General features: G+C 40.6%; 1 protein-coding gene across 3 annotated transcripts; it reads left to right on the forward strand.

The window, feature by feature from the left end:
* The first annotated feature begins 915 nt into the window (after positions 1–915).
* On the forward strand, positions 916–16,038 carry LOC100706731 (monocarboxylate transporter 2). Of its 3 annotated transcripts, none has more exons than XM_003442758.5 (5): positions 916–1,351; positions 1,926–2,146; positions 5,651–5,794; positions 7,822–8,625; positions 12,762–16,038. In XM_003442758.5, the coding sequence occupies exons 2-5, from the start codon at positions 1,930–1,932 to the stop codon at positions 13,034–13,036; spliced, it is 1,440 nt and encodes a 479-aa protein (XP_003442806.1). In that variant the 5' UTR covers positions 916–1,351; positions 1,926–1,929; the 3' UTR covers positions 13,037–16,038. The 3 variants fall into 3 exon arrangements, with proteins under 3 accessions (XP_003442806.1, XP_005450330.1, XP_005450331.1); XM_005450273.4 differs by having other exon boundaries at positions 1,350–1,422; XM_005450274.4 differs by lacking the exon at positions 916–1,351 and adding an exon at positions 1,443–1,748.
* Positions 16,039–16,365: the final 327 nt, after the last annotated feature.

Below are 16,365 nucleotides of genomic sequence, written 5' to 3' on the forward strand. Positions count from 1 at the left end.
AAACTGAGCATAAGAATGGGGAAGAAGGATGGTTTTAATGGCTTAGAGTGTGCAATGGTTGGTGCCAGATAGGGTTGTTTCAGTGTTTCAAACTACTGAAATACTGTGATTTTCCTACATAACCATCTATAGGGTTTACAGAAAATGGCCTAACAAAGAGAAACTGTCCACTATTGGACTATGCCTTGATGCCAGAGGTCAGAGGAGAATGCCTAGTGTTCTTTGAGTTGATAGGATTATAAAAGTAACTTAAATGATCAGTTGTTAGACCCAAAGTATGCAGAAGAGCATCTCTGAATGCACAACATGTCAAACCTTGAGGCAGATAGGTTTGAAAAGCAGAAGACCACTCCTGTCAGCTAAGAACAGGAAGATTATTTTTTGTGCTCTGACATTTGGTAGAGTTACAGTTTGTTGTCCATGTCTATGCATGGATCCTTTTTGCCCCTTATCAACAGTTCAGGCAGCTGTTTGTAGTGTAATGGTGTCAGGGTTATTTTTTTGGCACATTCTGGGCCCCTTATTGTCTACTGAGCATAATTTAAACACCTACAGCCTCCATGAGTATTATTGACAACCATATCCATCCCTTTATGGCTATAATGTACCCATCTTCAGATGGCTGCTCCCAGCAGGATAATATGCCACGCCACAAAACTCAGATCATCTTGAACTGGTTTCTTCTTCACTGTACTCAAATGACCTCCACAGTTAGCAGATCTCAGTTCAGTAAAGCACATTTGAGATGTGGATGAAAGCGACATTCACATCATTTTTGTTAATGTGGACCAAAATCTCTCAGAAATATTGCCAGCACCTTGTTGAATCTGTGCAATGACGTTTTAAAGCAGTTCTGAAGGCAAGAGTGGGTCCAACCCAGTACTAGAAAGCTATACCTAATAAAGTGTCCAGTGTGTGTGTATTTCACCCGGTAGAAGAGGCAGATGTTGAGTAGTTAGATTATGAGCTCAATTAATAATGGGGATGGGTCAGATTAACTCATTTTGGCTTGGAAAACGCCTGAAAACCATCATTAAGTACATGAAAACATTTTATGTCTGCCAAAGGTAAAGGACACACAGCCATAACAGCTTTCTTCCTGTTGTAATAGCTTAGTAGTTTCTGTGTTGAATTTAGTTTTTCCTTCGGCTGTCATACTGAATGCCGCCGCAGACAGCAGTGTGACCAATAGGCTGAAAAACACGCAGAGGAGACAAAGCTCATGTCCCATTGATTTAGTGAATCGGGCCCATGTGTGCGACATGTGACCAGCAGTCAAATAAAGCAGTAGGCTGATGAAACTTTGGTCAGGAACTTCGTAAAGAGAGGCTGCGCAGACGCTCAGTGAACGGTAAGATGCAGTCAGGCTTTCTGCAGTATATCCACGCACACTGGTTAACCGGTTTCTTTGTCCACGTGGTGGTGAGTAGAGTAGCATTCCTGCCCCACTCTGCGCGGAACGGTTTAACGAGACGGAGTGATCGGAAAAGTTATCTTGGCTTTTAAAAAACTCTAATGTGGAATTGCAGTGTCAGACATTTGGGTCTTGCTGTATTTTCATACTTCTAGGGTAGAAATCACACACTTCCCATTATGACGACCACCACCAACAGCAGCAGCAGTATATTACACAAGAGGTTGCTTTGTTGCGTAGTTTTGCAGGTTATTTCCCCCGCTTCTGTTTACAAACATGGCTGGTGTGGTTTAGCGTGGCGTAGAATCTGAAAACAGCCCAAACTTCAAGTTCGGTGTGAGTCCATGTCTCAACTACCTGTCAGAAAGTTTAGAATGATGTTAAGACTTTTATTTTGAAATCCGACTCCTCGTTTTTAATATGCGCTTGTGTTTTACTTAGATTGTACTGCTTTGTTCATGTATGCAGCGACTGTAACACTGTGTCCTCCTACACTGTACACTCTGAACAGGAACATGCCTCCTGCTCCAGCAGATGTTTTGGGCTCCAAGCCCCTGGATGGCGGTTGGGGCTGGATGGTGGTGATTGGGGCCCATATTTCCATTGGGTTTGCCTACTCCACACCCAAAGCCCTTTCCATTTTCTTTAAAGACATTCAAGAAGACTTGCAGGCTGGCTACAGTGAAATAGCATGGATTTCCTCTATTATGCTAGCTGCCATGTATGCAGGAGGTGAGTTGACTCTGTGTGTGCTTTATTGGTTAAACTGTTTCTAAGCTTTCCTATCAATATAGAGCGCCTTAAGGCAACTGTTGTTGTGATTTGGCGCTGTATAAATAAAACTGAATTGAATTTGAATAGTCTTCTGCAGTCTGTTTTTGTCAGCTGTGATATGTAATGCTACATCAATAAACCACTTGGTGAGCATAAATATGATAATCTCAAACCCAGAGCTGCTTGGAATGCAGTGTAGTGTGGCCTCATACCTTTAGGCCATCACACTTTTTGTAGTCAGCACCTCTAAATCAGTACTCTTATCACTACTAGAGAACACATTTGTATTGGCTGGTAAATAATAGCCTGCAGGTTAACCAGCCTGAGTTTTTTTTTTTTTGTCTCTTGTTCTTTTGTGTTTTATTTAGTTGTCCTAGGGCTCTGACATACCACGTACACCCCATACTAGCACTGATAATGGTCTGATGATCAGACTTTCTCTACACCTTCTGTAAGAAGTTGCAACAAGCATTACTAAAGCACAGCTTCAAACCAGCCGACAGCAGACAGATCAGTATTTTGAGAAGTCTGCTCTGTGCGTTTGTACTTGGCGATAAGCATCATAAACACAAAAATCCCAGTTTCATAAAGATCGTTTGTGTGGTGTCTGTGTCCGCTGCAAAGGCACGACTGTTGTGTACGGTTGTAATTTGGACAGAGAAATACAGTAACGAGTAAAACTGGCTTCACATGAGCGACCGCACCAGCTGCCTAATAAAGTGAACGTTGCTACTATGTAAGTCACCTGACCTAAATTTAAGTCTCTTCACTGAGGTCCAAAGAGAATTTATGGAAGTAAGCACCACTGCATGTGACATCTACATTTGGGTTTGTAGAAGTGAAGTCAGATGTCACAAATCAGATCCTACTTGGATATATTATATACTGTCTTCAAAATACTAAAGTTGAGAATAAATAAAAGTAACAAAAACTGTATTCTCTAAGATTTCGTGAAGACATAAATATTTTATTCACTGCTGAAAGAAAAAAGTAGAATCTTGAGTTTTTATTTAGTGTGATTTTCTTCTTCTTTTTTTTTCTTTTTACCCGAGTTTGTTAGTATCTGCTTTCAAGGTTACAGGACTGCACGCTATGTTACTCACCTGCACTCAACTCAGAGCGGCCTAACTAGTGAAATATTCCCCTCCAATGTGGCTCAGGCACAGGACTTTATCATATTGTCCTTGGCAAGGATTCAACAATGTCACCTAGCGGAGGAGAAGGAAAGAGGGGAATATATCAGAGGAAGGTTCAGCACAGTGGGGTCTGACACCAGGCCCCCATGGGAGAGACATGACAGCCTTTTCAGGAAACCTCTGACTCAACGAGTCACAATGATAAACTTATAATGGAAATGGATATGGTGGTAGAACAAGAAATGCCCTATTGTGACATGGCTACAGCGAAAACGATGATCTATCTTTGACCCTGCTTGGAACCTGTGTAACTGTATAAACAGCTGGGTGGATATTTGATTTCCCATACAGTGTTGTGCAGAAGTCTTGAGTCACCCTTCATTCCTTTATATTTTGCTAGGAAAATGGGACATAGGTGCAGCAATTTATTAAAACATGTCAAATCATACATGGAAATAGAGTATATAAGGTGAAAAGAATAAATATTGTATAATTCTAACAAGCATGAAAGTCAGTATTTGGTATGAGCCCCTCTGTTCTTCACACAGCCTGATCTGTCTTAGGCACGCTTTCTTGTCATTTCTTTAAGTAGTCTTCAGGAATAGTTCTCCAGGCTTCGTGAAGCTGTTGTTTGGATCTTGGCTGCCTTTTGTTGTTTTCTGTCAAGAGTTTGTATTTTTATTTTTTAAATTCAGGTATGTTTTTACTGCATTGGAGGTGTGTTTTTGGATCATTATCATGCTGAAAAATGAAGTTTTTGCCAATCAGACACTTTCCAGATGGCATTGTGTGGTGGATCAAAATCTGTTGGTGCTTTTCTGCATTTGTTATTCCATCAGTTTTGACAAGATGCCCAACACAACTGGCTGATATACAGCCCCAAACCATAACAGAGCCTCCACAGGTTGTAGACACTCACTGATCTGAACCAAAAGTTTCACATTTGGATTAATCACTCCATAAGACCTCTTGCCACTGATTTTAAGTCCAGTTCTTGTGTAACTAGGAATACCTCAGCCTTTTCTCCCTACGGCCTCCCTTAAGAATGCTTTTTCCCTATTTCCCAAGGATACGACTTCTACTTGTCCAGTTTTCCTAGATTTCTTTATGGACACACTGCACCATGTTGAGATATGCAAGGTCTTTAGCTAATGGCTCTTTAAGAATCACATTGCTAGTGCAAAAGCGAAAGAAATTGGAACAAATTATGCATTTTTGTGACATGCAAAAAGATTTAATCTATCACTGCTACCACCACTGAACTACACTGCTAAAACAATTAAAGGAACAGCTTTTAATCAGAGTATAGCATCAGTTCAGTTAAACTGCTGGGATATTGATTAGGTAAGTTAAGTAGCAGAGGGGGCTGTTAATCAGTTTCACCCACTTTGGTGTTAATGAAATTAACAACAGCTGCACTAGAGGGGCAACAATGAGACAACTGCTAAAACAGGAACAGGAACTCAGTGATGCCTGGGTCCAGATCTGGGAGGAGATCATCCGGTGTCTCATTAGGAGCACACCCCAACATTGTCACACATGCATACAGGGATGTGGGGGACAAACAACTGAGCATCATTGCTGCATCGTTTTTTTCACTTTGACTTTTAGGGGGCAGGTTGATCATTTTTATTGCCTTCAAATGATGTGTGAACTTTTCATTCCTAACACAGTCCACATCAGTATACGTATCTTTTTTTCCCATTGAGATCTGATGCGTTTTCAAAGCGTTCCTTTAATTGTTTTTTCGAGAAGTGTGTTTAGGTTCACGGAGTTTGTCTTTTAGCAATAAGAATATAGAGGTTTTCATTATTCTGGAGAATGACTGGTGGTTCAATGTCACTCTTTCAGGCAAGGTTATGAATGAAGGAAAGAGTGACAGCATATAAAAGGCTTTTTAATTGCTGATTGATCACTGGGTGTAGTGTTTTACATTATCAGGGGAATGTTTAATGAGTTGCCAGGTTGCTTTGCTGTGGAGGTCTTCTGTCACCCTCTGTGATGTCCTTTTGCCCTTGGTTTAGATCAGGGATGCTCAACAGCTAATGCGCAAATAATAATGCTTTTCAGATAAAATGAACAGGCATTAAAAAAAAACCCATGAAACTCATCTTTTAAGTTATTTATTTTTTTTAAATGAGCTATTCATTACAAAATTGTGTGCCAGAATTTAGCCTTATGATCACATGATGAATTTCACTGGTTTAGACCCATCAGTTAACCTTGAAGTAGTAGGTACCCGGACTGCTAAAACTTTGGCGACATTAAGAAGTAACATAATGCAAGAATGCGCTGCTCTTTCTCAGTGCTCATCTGTTTTTTGCAGGACCGGTGAGCAGCATGTTGGTCAATCGTTTTGGGAGCCGACCAATTGTCATCATAGGTGGACTGATGTGTGGAGTGTCTATGGTAACCGCCTCTTTTGGGAGCTCCATCGCTTATCTCTACTTCTGCATTGGCGTCATTGGAGGTACAGTACTTTTATTTCTAAGCGGTATGTGTTACTGCTGCTTGAACAGTTTTTACTTTTTGTGGTCTCACTTTGGGAATTCATAATTGATCACAGACTAAAACCAAGATATCATGCCATACTTGTTTACCATTCAGTTTGCATTCCCATCAATCCCGGTTAAGTCCCAGTGGGATTGGGATGTTGGCAGTCTGCATCTTTTCACATCCCTTTTAGAATCTCTTGGTTCAGATCTGCTCCCCATAACGAGACTGCCATGCCATTCCTGAAGGCCCTGGGCATCTGCCCCGGCTCCTAGGGTGCAGTTAGAGCACCGAGGGGACCAGGACCAGGACAGTAATTAAGACAGAACTGTCTCTGATCCCAGAGAGCATGATCTTCCATGGCCCTCTGTACTCTTCCGTAAGCTCCAATCAGGTTCGTCACATGGGGGCTCTCTGCCATCCTAAGAGGCTCATTACCCAGCCAAGGGCCCCTGTGAAGGATTAATAGGCACAGCGAGTGGCTGGGCCATGTGTGGTGCCTGGGGCATGTGTGGGCTCTACACTGTTCCCCTGTGCCTAGTGCACTGACACACAGGCATTAGGCAGTTTTACCTAGAAGTCATGCAGACATATGCTTACACATACACAAATACCCGCACATTAATAAAAAAGCACCCCACACACAGTGAAATACATCTCAGAATTATTCCTCCTCGTATACTCCATTATTCACTCTCTCACTGGTGTTTATGATGCTGAGAAGCTGGTGAGGTATGCTGTCCTTGTCACTGGAATAATGAATCCTTCTGATTGGTTAGAGCACCTGCCTGGCACCGTTAAAGCACAACACAAGATCACATGAACAGTTTCATGGTTTGTCTCTCTGCACATACCTCAGCTTTAACAATCTGTGTTGCTAAGATTGACTGCATTGGCAATACACAGAGTGGACTTTATAGGACATTTTGATGATAGTTCATATTTATAATTTAACTAAGAGCGTCATTTTAAATATTTCCATTTGTTTATATAGTGCTTTTCACAGACAAAATAGCTGTGTAGTTTGGATCTTGTCCATTTAGTGCTCTGTATGTAATACAAGAAATTTTAAACAAATTCCAAAGTCAACTGGGAGCCAAATTAAAAATGATAAAGCAGGGTTAATGTGAGCTCATTTACTAGAATGTGTTAGTGTGGTTGCAGCATTTTGCATTGCTTGGAGGCGTTAAAGATGTTTTATCTAAGCCTGTAAAAATAAGGCAATACAATAATACAGGTGTGACAGCACAAATGCACGGAAAATTCCTGTATTGCTATTTTTGGTACTTCATGATTTGGGGTTCCTTGATCATTTGATCATTTTTTGGAGGTTGCCTTTCCAATGAAGACAACCTGTTGTCACTTTGACTTGCACCAAAGCAAGTCTGGCAGCAGCTTTAACGTATGTTATTATACTGTGATGATTAAGTGTTCCTCTTAAGTTTTAGGGGACAGTGTAATAATTCGGTGACTTGTAGATGTCACATTTATTGTGATTACAGTCAGTCTTTTTAATTGAAAGTCAAAATAATGTGAAATTCCTCATTAGGAAAGAAAAAATTGCTAAATAATATAGTAAATCCCAATTTAAATGCATTAAAAAAACCAACCAAACAACAAAAACTTTATGCATCGTAAGAATACCCTGACATTAGAGGGAGAAATTTTAAATACCGTAGCTATCTAACTGTAACTCTTCATCTTCTTCAAAATAAGGTGCAATTAGATTAAAATTTTCTGCATAGAAAGGCAAGTGAGTAAATGTATTACCCAGGCTCTCCAATTTATTTCTACTTGAATGGAGAAATTATTTCTGAAATAATTCCAGAGTCCTGTAATGAGATTTTAGATGGCAAAAGTGAAATGAGATGGAACCTTAATGAGCAGCCGGCAGATTTAGTCTTAATTTAATTAAGTACCCTTTGGAGCTTAGGTTCAGTAGGGTTTTTCTTCCTGAGGGTTTTTGGAATGTGACTGAGATGTTTTCAATGTTTCTACATGCAGGTTGTGGACTCGCCTTTAACCTGAATGCATCTCTCACCATCATCAGTAAATATTTTCTGGCCAGGCGTCCTTTAGCCAATGGACTTGCTATGGCTGGCAGTCCAGTGTTCCTTTGTTTCCTGGCTCCTCTTAACCAATATCTACTGGGCACATATGGCTGGAGAGGAAGCCTCCTTATCCTGGGGGGTCTGATGCTCAACTGTTGTGTTGCTGGAGCCCTCATGCGACCTGTTTGTAAGCCACTCTCTTGTGCACCGCAGCAAAACGTGGATCGGCCAAATAAGTGCAAGACTAAGATAAAAGGAAGCTGTGTGAAGAACACAAAGAAGTTTGTGGATCTGTCCTTTTTCAGGGACAGGGGCTTTGTCATTTACCTAATAGGAAATGTCATGTTCATTTTTGGAGCGTATGCACCCATTGTGTTCCTGTCTACTTATGCAGTTAGCCAAGGTGTTGAGAAGTACTCTGCAGCCTACCTGCTCTCCATTATGGGCTTTGTTGACATGTTTGTTCGACCCGGCACCGGCCTGGTAGCCAACAGCAAGTGGATCAGGCCTAGAATTCAGTACTTCTTCAGCTTTGCCATGGTTTTTAATGGAACGTGCCATTTGCTGTGCCCTCTGATGAAGAGCTATACCCTCCTGGTGGTCTACGCAGTATTTTTTGGTGTGGGGTTTGGGATGGTTTTCGCCCTGATATTTGAATGCCTTATGGATCTGATGGGAAATCAGCGCTTCCCCAGCGCCGTTGGACTTGTCACGATCATGGAGTGCTTCCCCATGCTACTGGGACCACCTGCTGCAGGTAACACATCCTTCATTCATACATAATCCTTTTTCTGTCTTTCTCTTACACAAGTACACATATTTACTCTGAGATCACTTAAGATTGCTTTACGCTGCTTCCTTCTACAACTGAGGCAAAGAGCAAGGTAATATATACTTACAAACATGCAGAAACACTTGGGAAAAAGAGAAATTTCCACCGTTACAGAGGAAATAACCACTTTCAAGCGAGAGCAGCCTTGCAAACAATATTTGTTTGTTTATCTCTTTCATTCACAGGCTGCGCATTATGTTGCAGTAAAGCTCGGTAACAGTATCATTTCTGTAAGACAGAGCCGCATTATCACCGAGTATGGATGTTTTGTATTGTATGAGACGCCCACACAAAGATGCAGTTCGTCATGGTGATTTACTGCTGGAAAGAAGCCATCTATGCTCATGGGCACAGGCTTTCATGACATAATAGAGCATCTAGGGCAAATCCAGGCTTCATTTAAAGATAAGAAAAAAAAGCTGCATTTTATTTACAGTCTGACTTTAACCGCAGCTGGAAGAACATTTGCAGTAACAACAGGTTGGGTATAAAGAGCATCTTAGTGAGGCACTCAGAAATACAGATGGGCAGTTTACCAGTAAGAAGCAAACTGTGTCTGCATTGTGGAACAATTTCACATGAATGTTTCTCAACATAAAATTGTGAAGACTTTGAATATCTTATCATTTACAGTTCATACTATCATCAAAAGATTCAGAGAATCTCTGTGCACATGAGACGAGGGTGGTATTGTTTGCATTGTGGTATTGTTGGTTCTTCATTGCAGTTATAAAATATTTTCATGTTGCAAAACTGATGGGGTAAGAACAATGCCAAACTTTAAGACTGATTCACTTATGCATGAATCTACATCATAGTGTATAAAAGTCACATTAGGAAGCACACAGTACGGTTGGGTGATTGGACCCTCGCCCAACCACTGCTCATGTACAAACCTTTGATCGTTTTTACAAGAGCGATTTATTTATTTGCCCATGAGTAAGTTTGCTAATAATGTTGGTTGAAGCTAACAAAAGCAGTCAATGGAAAAAATAATAGCGCTGTTTTAGTGGCACCGTATTCCAGCTGCGAACAAACGCACCCTCCTCAGAGTGCACCCAAATGCAGCGATTCATTTACTTAAACTCATAATAGAAAGAAAGAACGGCAGTAGCCTATGTTCAGAAAAAACAAAATCATTTTATTTAAATAAAAAAAACCCACAATGGTGGGCAGGGAAACAAAGAGAAACTGGCTTCTTCTTTTTTTCACTATAACCGTGTTTACAGGCTGTTCCAGTGTTTGTCTGTCTTACACACTCGACCAAACAACAAATACAAAATTAAACAAAAAGTAAGTTAAAAATCAAAATATCGCTTCGAGCGAACATAAAAAAAAAATAATCTCAGACGTAAAGTCTTTTGTGCGATTTGGCGCATCTCAAATAAATAAATAAATAAATGATTCAATAATCCAAAAAGTAGCTATATTAATACTGAAACAAACAAGGAAAGAAGGTAAAGTATCCCCTCCAAACGAAACTTATAAATTCTAAGCGTGTAAATCAGTCGGTGCATGATTACATTCCCCCGCCCATCAAAAAGTCACCTGCGTGAATATATCGCCTGTCGTCATTTATTGGACTGACGAATGTCGGCTGGGAAACTTTTACATATCCCCCAACCTCAGCACACAGTACTACACTGACCACCTGTTCAGCATTTTGGCTCATTGTCCCTGTAAAACAAAAAGAAAAAAAGCTACTAACATTACTATGAGATATAATGTAATAATCATTTTAGCCTAGAATTGATTTTGCAATATCAGTCAAAGTATTTCCTTATTTGGTCTAAAAAAGCACGATGGCATCATTTGCATGTTGCTTTTTTTGAATCATTTATTCCCCGACTCTTACTGCTTTTCTTAACAAGTCGGGGCGAAGGTGATGGTTTGAAAGAGGAGTGAAAGAAGCCATTTACGTCCACTGTGAGCGACCATCTTTGAACAGAGGCGGTGGTTTACGACACCAACTGTCTGCCATCTATAATCCAGTTTTGAGATCCCTTCCCAGACGCCTTAACGCCCACTCACATCCTGGGCCATCTGACCTCAGGAAATCACATGATAGGGTGGGGCCAGGTTTCACAATGAGCTCACCCGAAACCCTGGCTGATTGGGACCCACACCCACTTTCACACCTTGACTCATGTGATTAGGTAGAGGATCATCAGAGGGTCCTTTGTCCCTCTTTGGGGGGAAACTCCCACTGGGTTTAAATCTGGGACTCTCCACCATTGACCCTTAGAACTGAAGAAGCTTCTCGGATGAGAGGTGAAACGTCTTCAAGCAACTCAAAGAAGTCCAGACGCTTTTCTTTCCAAGCTCCTTAGACTACGCTAAACTAGTTACCATCTTCTACATGTAACTTTTTTCTTAACTTGTGGCCGTCTTTCTTCATGCATGTAAGGATAGACTACAATACTTGTAGGTGTACGCTCCCTAGTGTTTTCAGAAATTTGGTTTTGAAAAGTAGTTATCATTTTTGGTGATGTCTGTCAATAACATACTGTATTGCAGTGAGCAAGCCATTCACTCTGTTGTTGCTCAACTTGTTCACCAGTGTTCATACAGGCCTAATGTCCTAAATAAACAAGGTGAGGATGTACAGTAGTTTAGCTGAACATGACTTAATCAGCTGTGAATATCATCCCGCTGACAAACGTGTCCTTTGCCTCCAACCTGACTTTTAATGAGGTGAAAAGTTACAGGCCCCCCAGTTTGTCTAGAGCGACCGTGTTCCGAGGCGCTCATTTAATAGGGTAAATAAGTGCCTCCCTGCACGTCTAACAATCTCCTCCAGAGGGCTCAATCGTTATGTCTCCCCTATTCTGCTTGTTACTGCTCCCCCAAACCTTCGGGTCAATCCAATTAGGAGGAAGTGAGGTAAGCGAGTGTAATTACCCTTTTGCTTTGGGTGTTTAATGACGCTCAGTTCAAATTCTCGTCATTAAAGTCCTGTACCTGGGCCATAATTAAGCTGTGAATACATTAAAAAAGAGGTGACTATGCCAGATGGACTTAATTACTGCTTAGCCAATCAAGGGCTGTCTTAATGAGGGTGATGGTCATTGGAGTACAGGCACCAGATGAGTGCTATCAATCAGATAATACAGCCGGCATTCAGATGGTTGAAATTGATCCAAATGCAAAGTGACCCCCTCCTAGTATAGTACAGTACATTGCATTCACTCACACAAACATTATTTTAACACAATCTTCCACTGCAAAGATGGCAAGTGGTATAGTTAAGGAGATCTGCTAAGGGAATCCGTTTAATTTCCTTATAGTTTAACATCGTCTTTAACTGGTTTCAAAAGGAGACTGTAGCACGTTTGTACTAAATGTGCTTCCTAATATGTTTGACAAACATCAAATTTAAATGTCTTTTGAAAGTTGGGTGTTCGAATTTTATAAAACTGACCTGATGATTAACACAGTCATCTTTACTAACTAGATGTTTAATAGCGGAAAAAGAAAGGAAGACTCTAGGAGTAAGAGAAAATAAAGAGAAACTAATCCTGCTCAAAATACTTCAGCTTCCGAGGCGAGCTGCCATGATTCCATACGGCTTTAAGGGGGATTGTAATGCAGTGAGGTGGACAGTCCTAGATGCTGAGACTGAGAAAGATGGCGACATTCGCCCATCGATCGGTGTCTGGAGGGGAAAACGGGCGTCGGGGCGACTCGTGCACTTAGGACTCAGAAAAGCCGCAGGCTCAAATCTGATCTAAACCACATTTGTCACTTTTCTGCAGACTTGAGCTGGATATTTATGGTTCTGAGAATATGCCTTTCTTCTGATTCGTTTTGGTAGCAGCCATCCAAATTGCCTTCCCGGCGATTCAGGAGAGCCAAGAAGGGTGTAATGGCCCCGTCATTTCCGAGATGGCTCTTCTCAAATTGGCCTATGCTCACTCTCGCTCTCTTGCACGCACTCATAAGCAATATCTGAGTCTGATCTTCCTCTTCACCTTCAAACTTGCCGTCTAGACGCTATAGTCTCACTGTGCTGTGTTTTCTTTGATTAGTTTTAAACATTCTTTCTGGCCTCCTCCACACAGGGTTACTGGTAGACATCTTTGGCGACTACAAGTACCTTTTCCTCATGTGTGGTTCAGTCATCACGGCTGGCGGGCTTTTTCTCTTCGTCATGAACATCTACAACTACCACATGCTGGAGAAAGAAAAGAGAGCTAAAGACCGAGAGCGTAACCAAACTAACATAGAGAACCAGGAGCAGATGAGCATCTCAGCGGCAGAGATGGAGCAGCCTGAAGCTGAGGAGACGGAGATGAGCGCAGCCCAGCAGGACCCAGAGAGCGCCGAAACAAAATGAAATGTGATTGCTTTATTAAGCGTGAATGCAGCGGGATGATAGTTGTAGCTGTACAGGTTGATCTTAGCACAGATTGCTTTCTGCTTGCTCACACTCATTTTTAACAGACTGATTTATTCGTTCAGTCAGTCGGCAATTACTTTGACATTTGATGAACTGTAAAGTCTTTCAACCAGCAGACAACACAGAGACTACAGCCATGCTAACAGGCTGTATAGCTATTTGAGCTAATTGCTAATATCGGTGCGCAAAGCTGCTTAAGGTTGTTAAACGTGGAGATTTCTCACTGGTATAAATTTGACTTTATTCACCATGTTAGCTTAGTGTGTTTACTTTTATTTTTTTTTCTTACAACTTTTGCTAATTAGCACAAAGTAGAGCTAAAGCTGATGGAAGTTTTGCTGTACAAGCCATACATGAACAACTTTGACCTGATTATGGCTCTTCATGAAGAATTTAAGATGGTTAACCAATTTTTTGAAAGTTTAAAAAAGATTAGCTACCTTTCCTGTGCATGTGAGTTTGTGCAGCCTGTAAGTAAATATCAGTATTGGGTCAAGTTTTTTTTTTTAAGATGAGAAATGCATCTTGTTGGAGTACCTTTTGTGTTACCAAAAACAAAAAACCTTTTTGCAATTCATTCTTGATCCTGCCAGTTATTTTGTTCTGAAGGCACGAATCTTATTATACATTAACCTTTTGAATTGTTATTGATCTACCTCATTGCAAACCGATATGAGCGCCTTTTACTATGTAAAGAACAAAAAGCTGTTTGTTTTCCCACAGAGTAGGTTGAGGAACTAAAACTAGAAGTTATTATTTCTGAGTTGATTCACTGGCATCATCCTCTTTATCAGTGGACCTCGCCAGCAGCTGTTGTGCTTTTTCACATTTCAAGCAGAGCTGTTTGTAGCTGAGAGACCTTTTCTCAGACACAGTCTGTGATTTCTTGTATTGTTGTTCTTTTTTCTGCACGATTGAAAACTGATGCGAATATTTACCGTAAAAAATTTAAATTCTGGAATTTACAGTTTGTTGATTAGGTCATGTTTTCACAATGATGTGATCCTATCCTGTGCATCAAGTTTGGTTGAACTCTTGATGGTTCAGGAGGGGTTTGTGGACAGACGGAGATTTCTGTTTTTATAGTAAGTTACAGCAAATCTCATGTTTTTATTGTTTTCCTCAGTATGCTTCAGTTGGATGTTCTAAGGTTACATGACACTTTCTAGAAACTTTGTAAATTATCCCACAGCACTAAGGTCACACAATTGCAAATGTGTTATGTTACCCGTGACAACAAAGAAATAAAAGAGTACTGTCACAAAGTACAACGCTAAGACCTTTAGGTATATGTCAAACTTTAGCTGCTCTAAACAGCAGCTTTTAGCTAAATTTCTCTCTTTTTTTAATATCAGTCATCTCTTTAACATTCATGGGGAAATTATGACCAGCATGTTTTACTAATTTACAGTCATCTGTCCACTCTGTCAGCTCTCTAGAGGTATGACATTTGTACAACTGTACCTGCCTGGACTCTGGAGCAATGTTGAATTGTGTACTTCCCTGTAAACCTGTGATGTTTTTCCATCTTTGTTTCACCGTACTGAAACACTGATAACATATTTTGTTGTAGTATACTGTGAGATCTCTTGCACATGCAGTGATTACATTTTATAACCTCTACTTTCTGTATGTGAAATACTATATCTGCTGGTCCATATTTTTCCATTTTTTTGGTTGGTCTTTGTAAAGTCTGTAAAGTTTAAACATACACTAACAAAGCCTGTTGTTGAGTCTTAAACTGACTTTAATTCTGTAATCAACAGCACATGATAACATCTTTTTAACCTTTTTAACCTTTTGTCAGTATTTATTAATTTCAAGCTGACACACAAACTAACGAGTGCCCGGAAATGATGCCATAATTTTGTGTTGACATTTAGCAGTCACATTTATTTTATGGAGAAGATGGTTTTGTATGAACTGTTAATTGATTTAATGCTGTGTATTTGCTTGTCTTATTGGATTTCTTTATCTGAGTAACAATTTTAAGGTTTACTCTTCGATACTGTTCTGATTCTTTTGAAATTTACAGACCAGATCTGACATATTTTTAACATGTGCGCATTGTACCAATAATAGTAGATGACACTAGGTGGTTTATCTATGTAGATGATTATTTAGGTCTTCAAATGAGAAGGACGAATAGCCCTGTTTAATTTCCCTCCTCACTTTTTGCACTATCCAGCCTGCTTTTTTTTGCATTTCACTTTCATCCGGCGATGCTCAAGAAATGCCATCAAATCAAAATGTAGCGTGCAGCTTTTTCAATGTTGGTGCCTGTGTCCAATTTTTCACGACAATTAGAAAACTGGGGAACAAGTTTGGAAATGTCAGCAGCTTAAGGGTGTGAGCGCCTAATGAAGCAAAGCCCGGCTGTTCCAGGCTAGTGCTCTTGTGTGCGGCCTCACACGCATCAGCAAATCAGTGGGCCAATAAATTAGAAATGCACAGGCGAGTACACATACACACGTGTTTGCTATCTCCTGTCCCTTTGCTGGGTATTATACAAGGTCTTTGGACATGACAAGGTGGAAAGATACCCGAGAGACGAGGCTGCGGTTGCAGCGGCCAGAAATCTGTTTGTCATTATTATATTCACTCTCACCTCGTGCTCCCCTCTGGCCTCCTGACCCTCCTCTACAGGCTGCCCTTCTCATAATGTTTGTTCCTGTGGAGTTCCATAAATGTTGTCCTCCATGTCCAATGGTAAAAAAAACAAAAAAAAAACAAGACTTCTGGATCTCCAGAGGGTCTTGGAGGTGGTCCAATGACTAGGCAATGCTGGGTGAAAAGTGCTGTGGAGCAAAAAATAAACAGCCGTGAATAAAATGGCTTGAGGGTAGTTTACACTTCTGCATTGCTGTTTAGTAATTTCACAGTTAATGCAATGTTATGTGATCATGATCTCAATAAACACGGGCTATGTCCTTACTAAAGGGTTCTTTTGGTGTTCTTTCTCCTTGCATCATGGGTTTTAGTGTCTTGCCCAGCATATCTTGGTCTGCTGAGGTTACAGCAAAATTTAATATAATTGCAAAACAGCTGGAAACACTAATCAGCATCTGTGGCTGTAAATGTAAACAGGAAGAGTAGTGCTAGTGTTAGAGTGCATCTTCCTTATCTGTTTATGACGACTACAATTAGAATGTATCCACTTGTTCTAAGTGTAACTGGCAGCTCTCAGTTACAGTAACTGTCAGTCGTTGTTAAAGAGGTAGCGAGCTCAGGAGTGCGTGAATCTAAGTGGGTATCACTCTTCATAA

Source organism: Oreochromis niloticus, linkage group LG5 (genome assembly GCF_001858045.2).
Source record: "Oreochromis niloticus isolate F11D_XX linkage group LG5, O_niloticus_UMD_NMBU, whole genome shotgun sequence".
NCBI lineage: Eukaryota > Metazoa > Chordata > Actinopteri > Cichliformes > Cichlidae > Oreochromis > Oreochromis niloticus.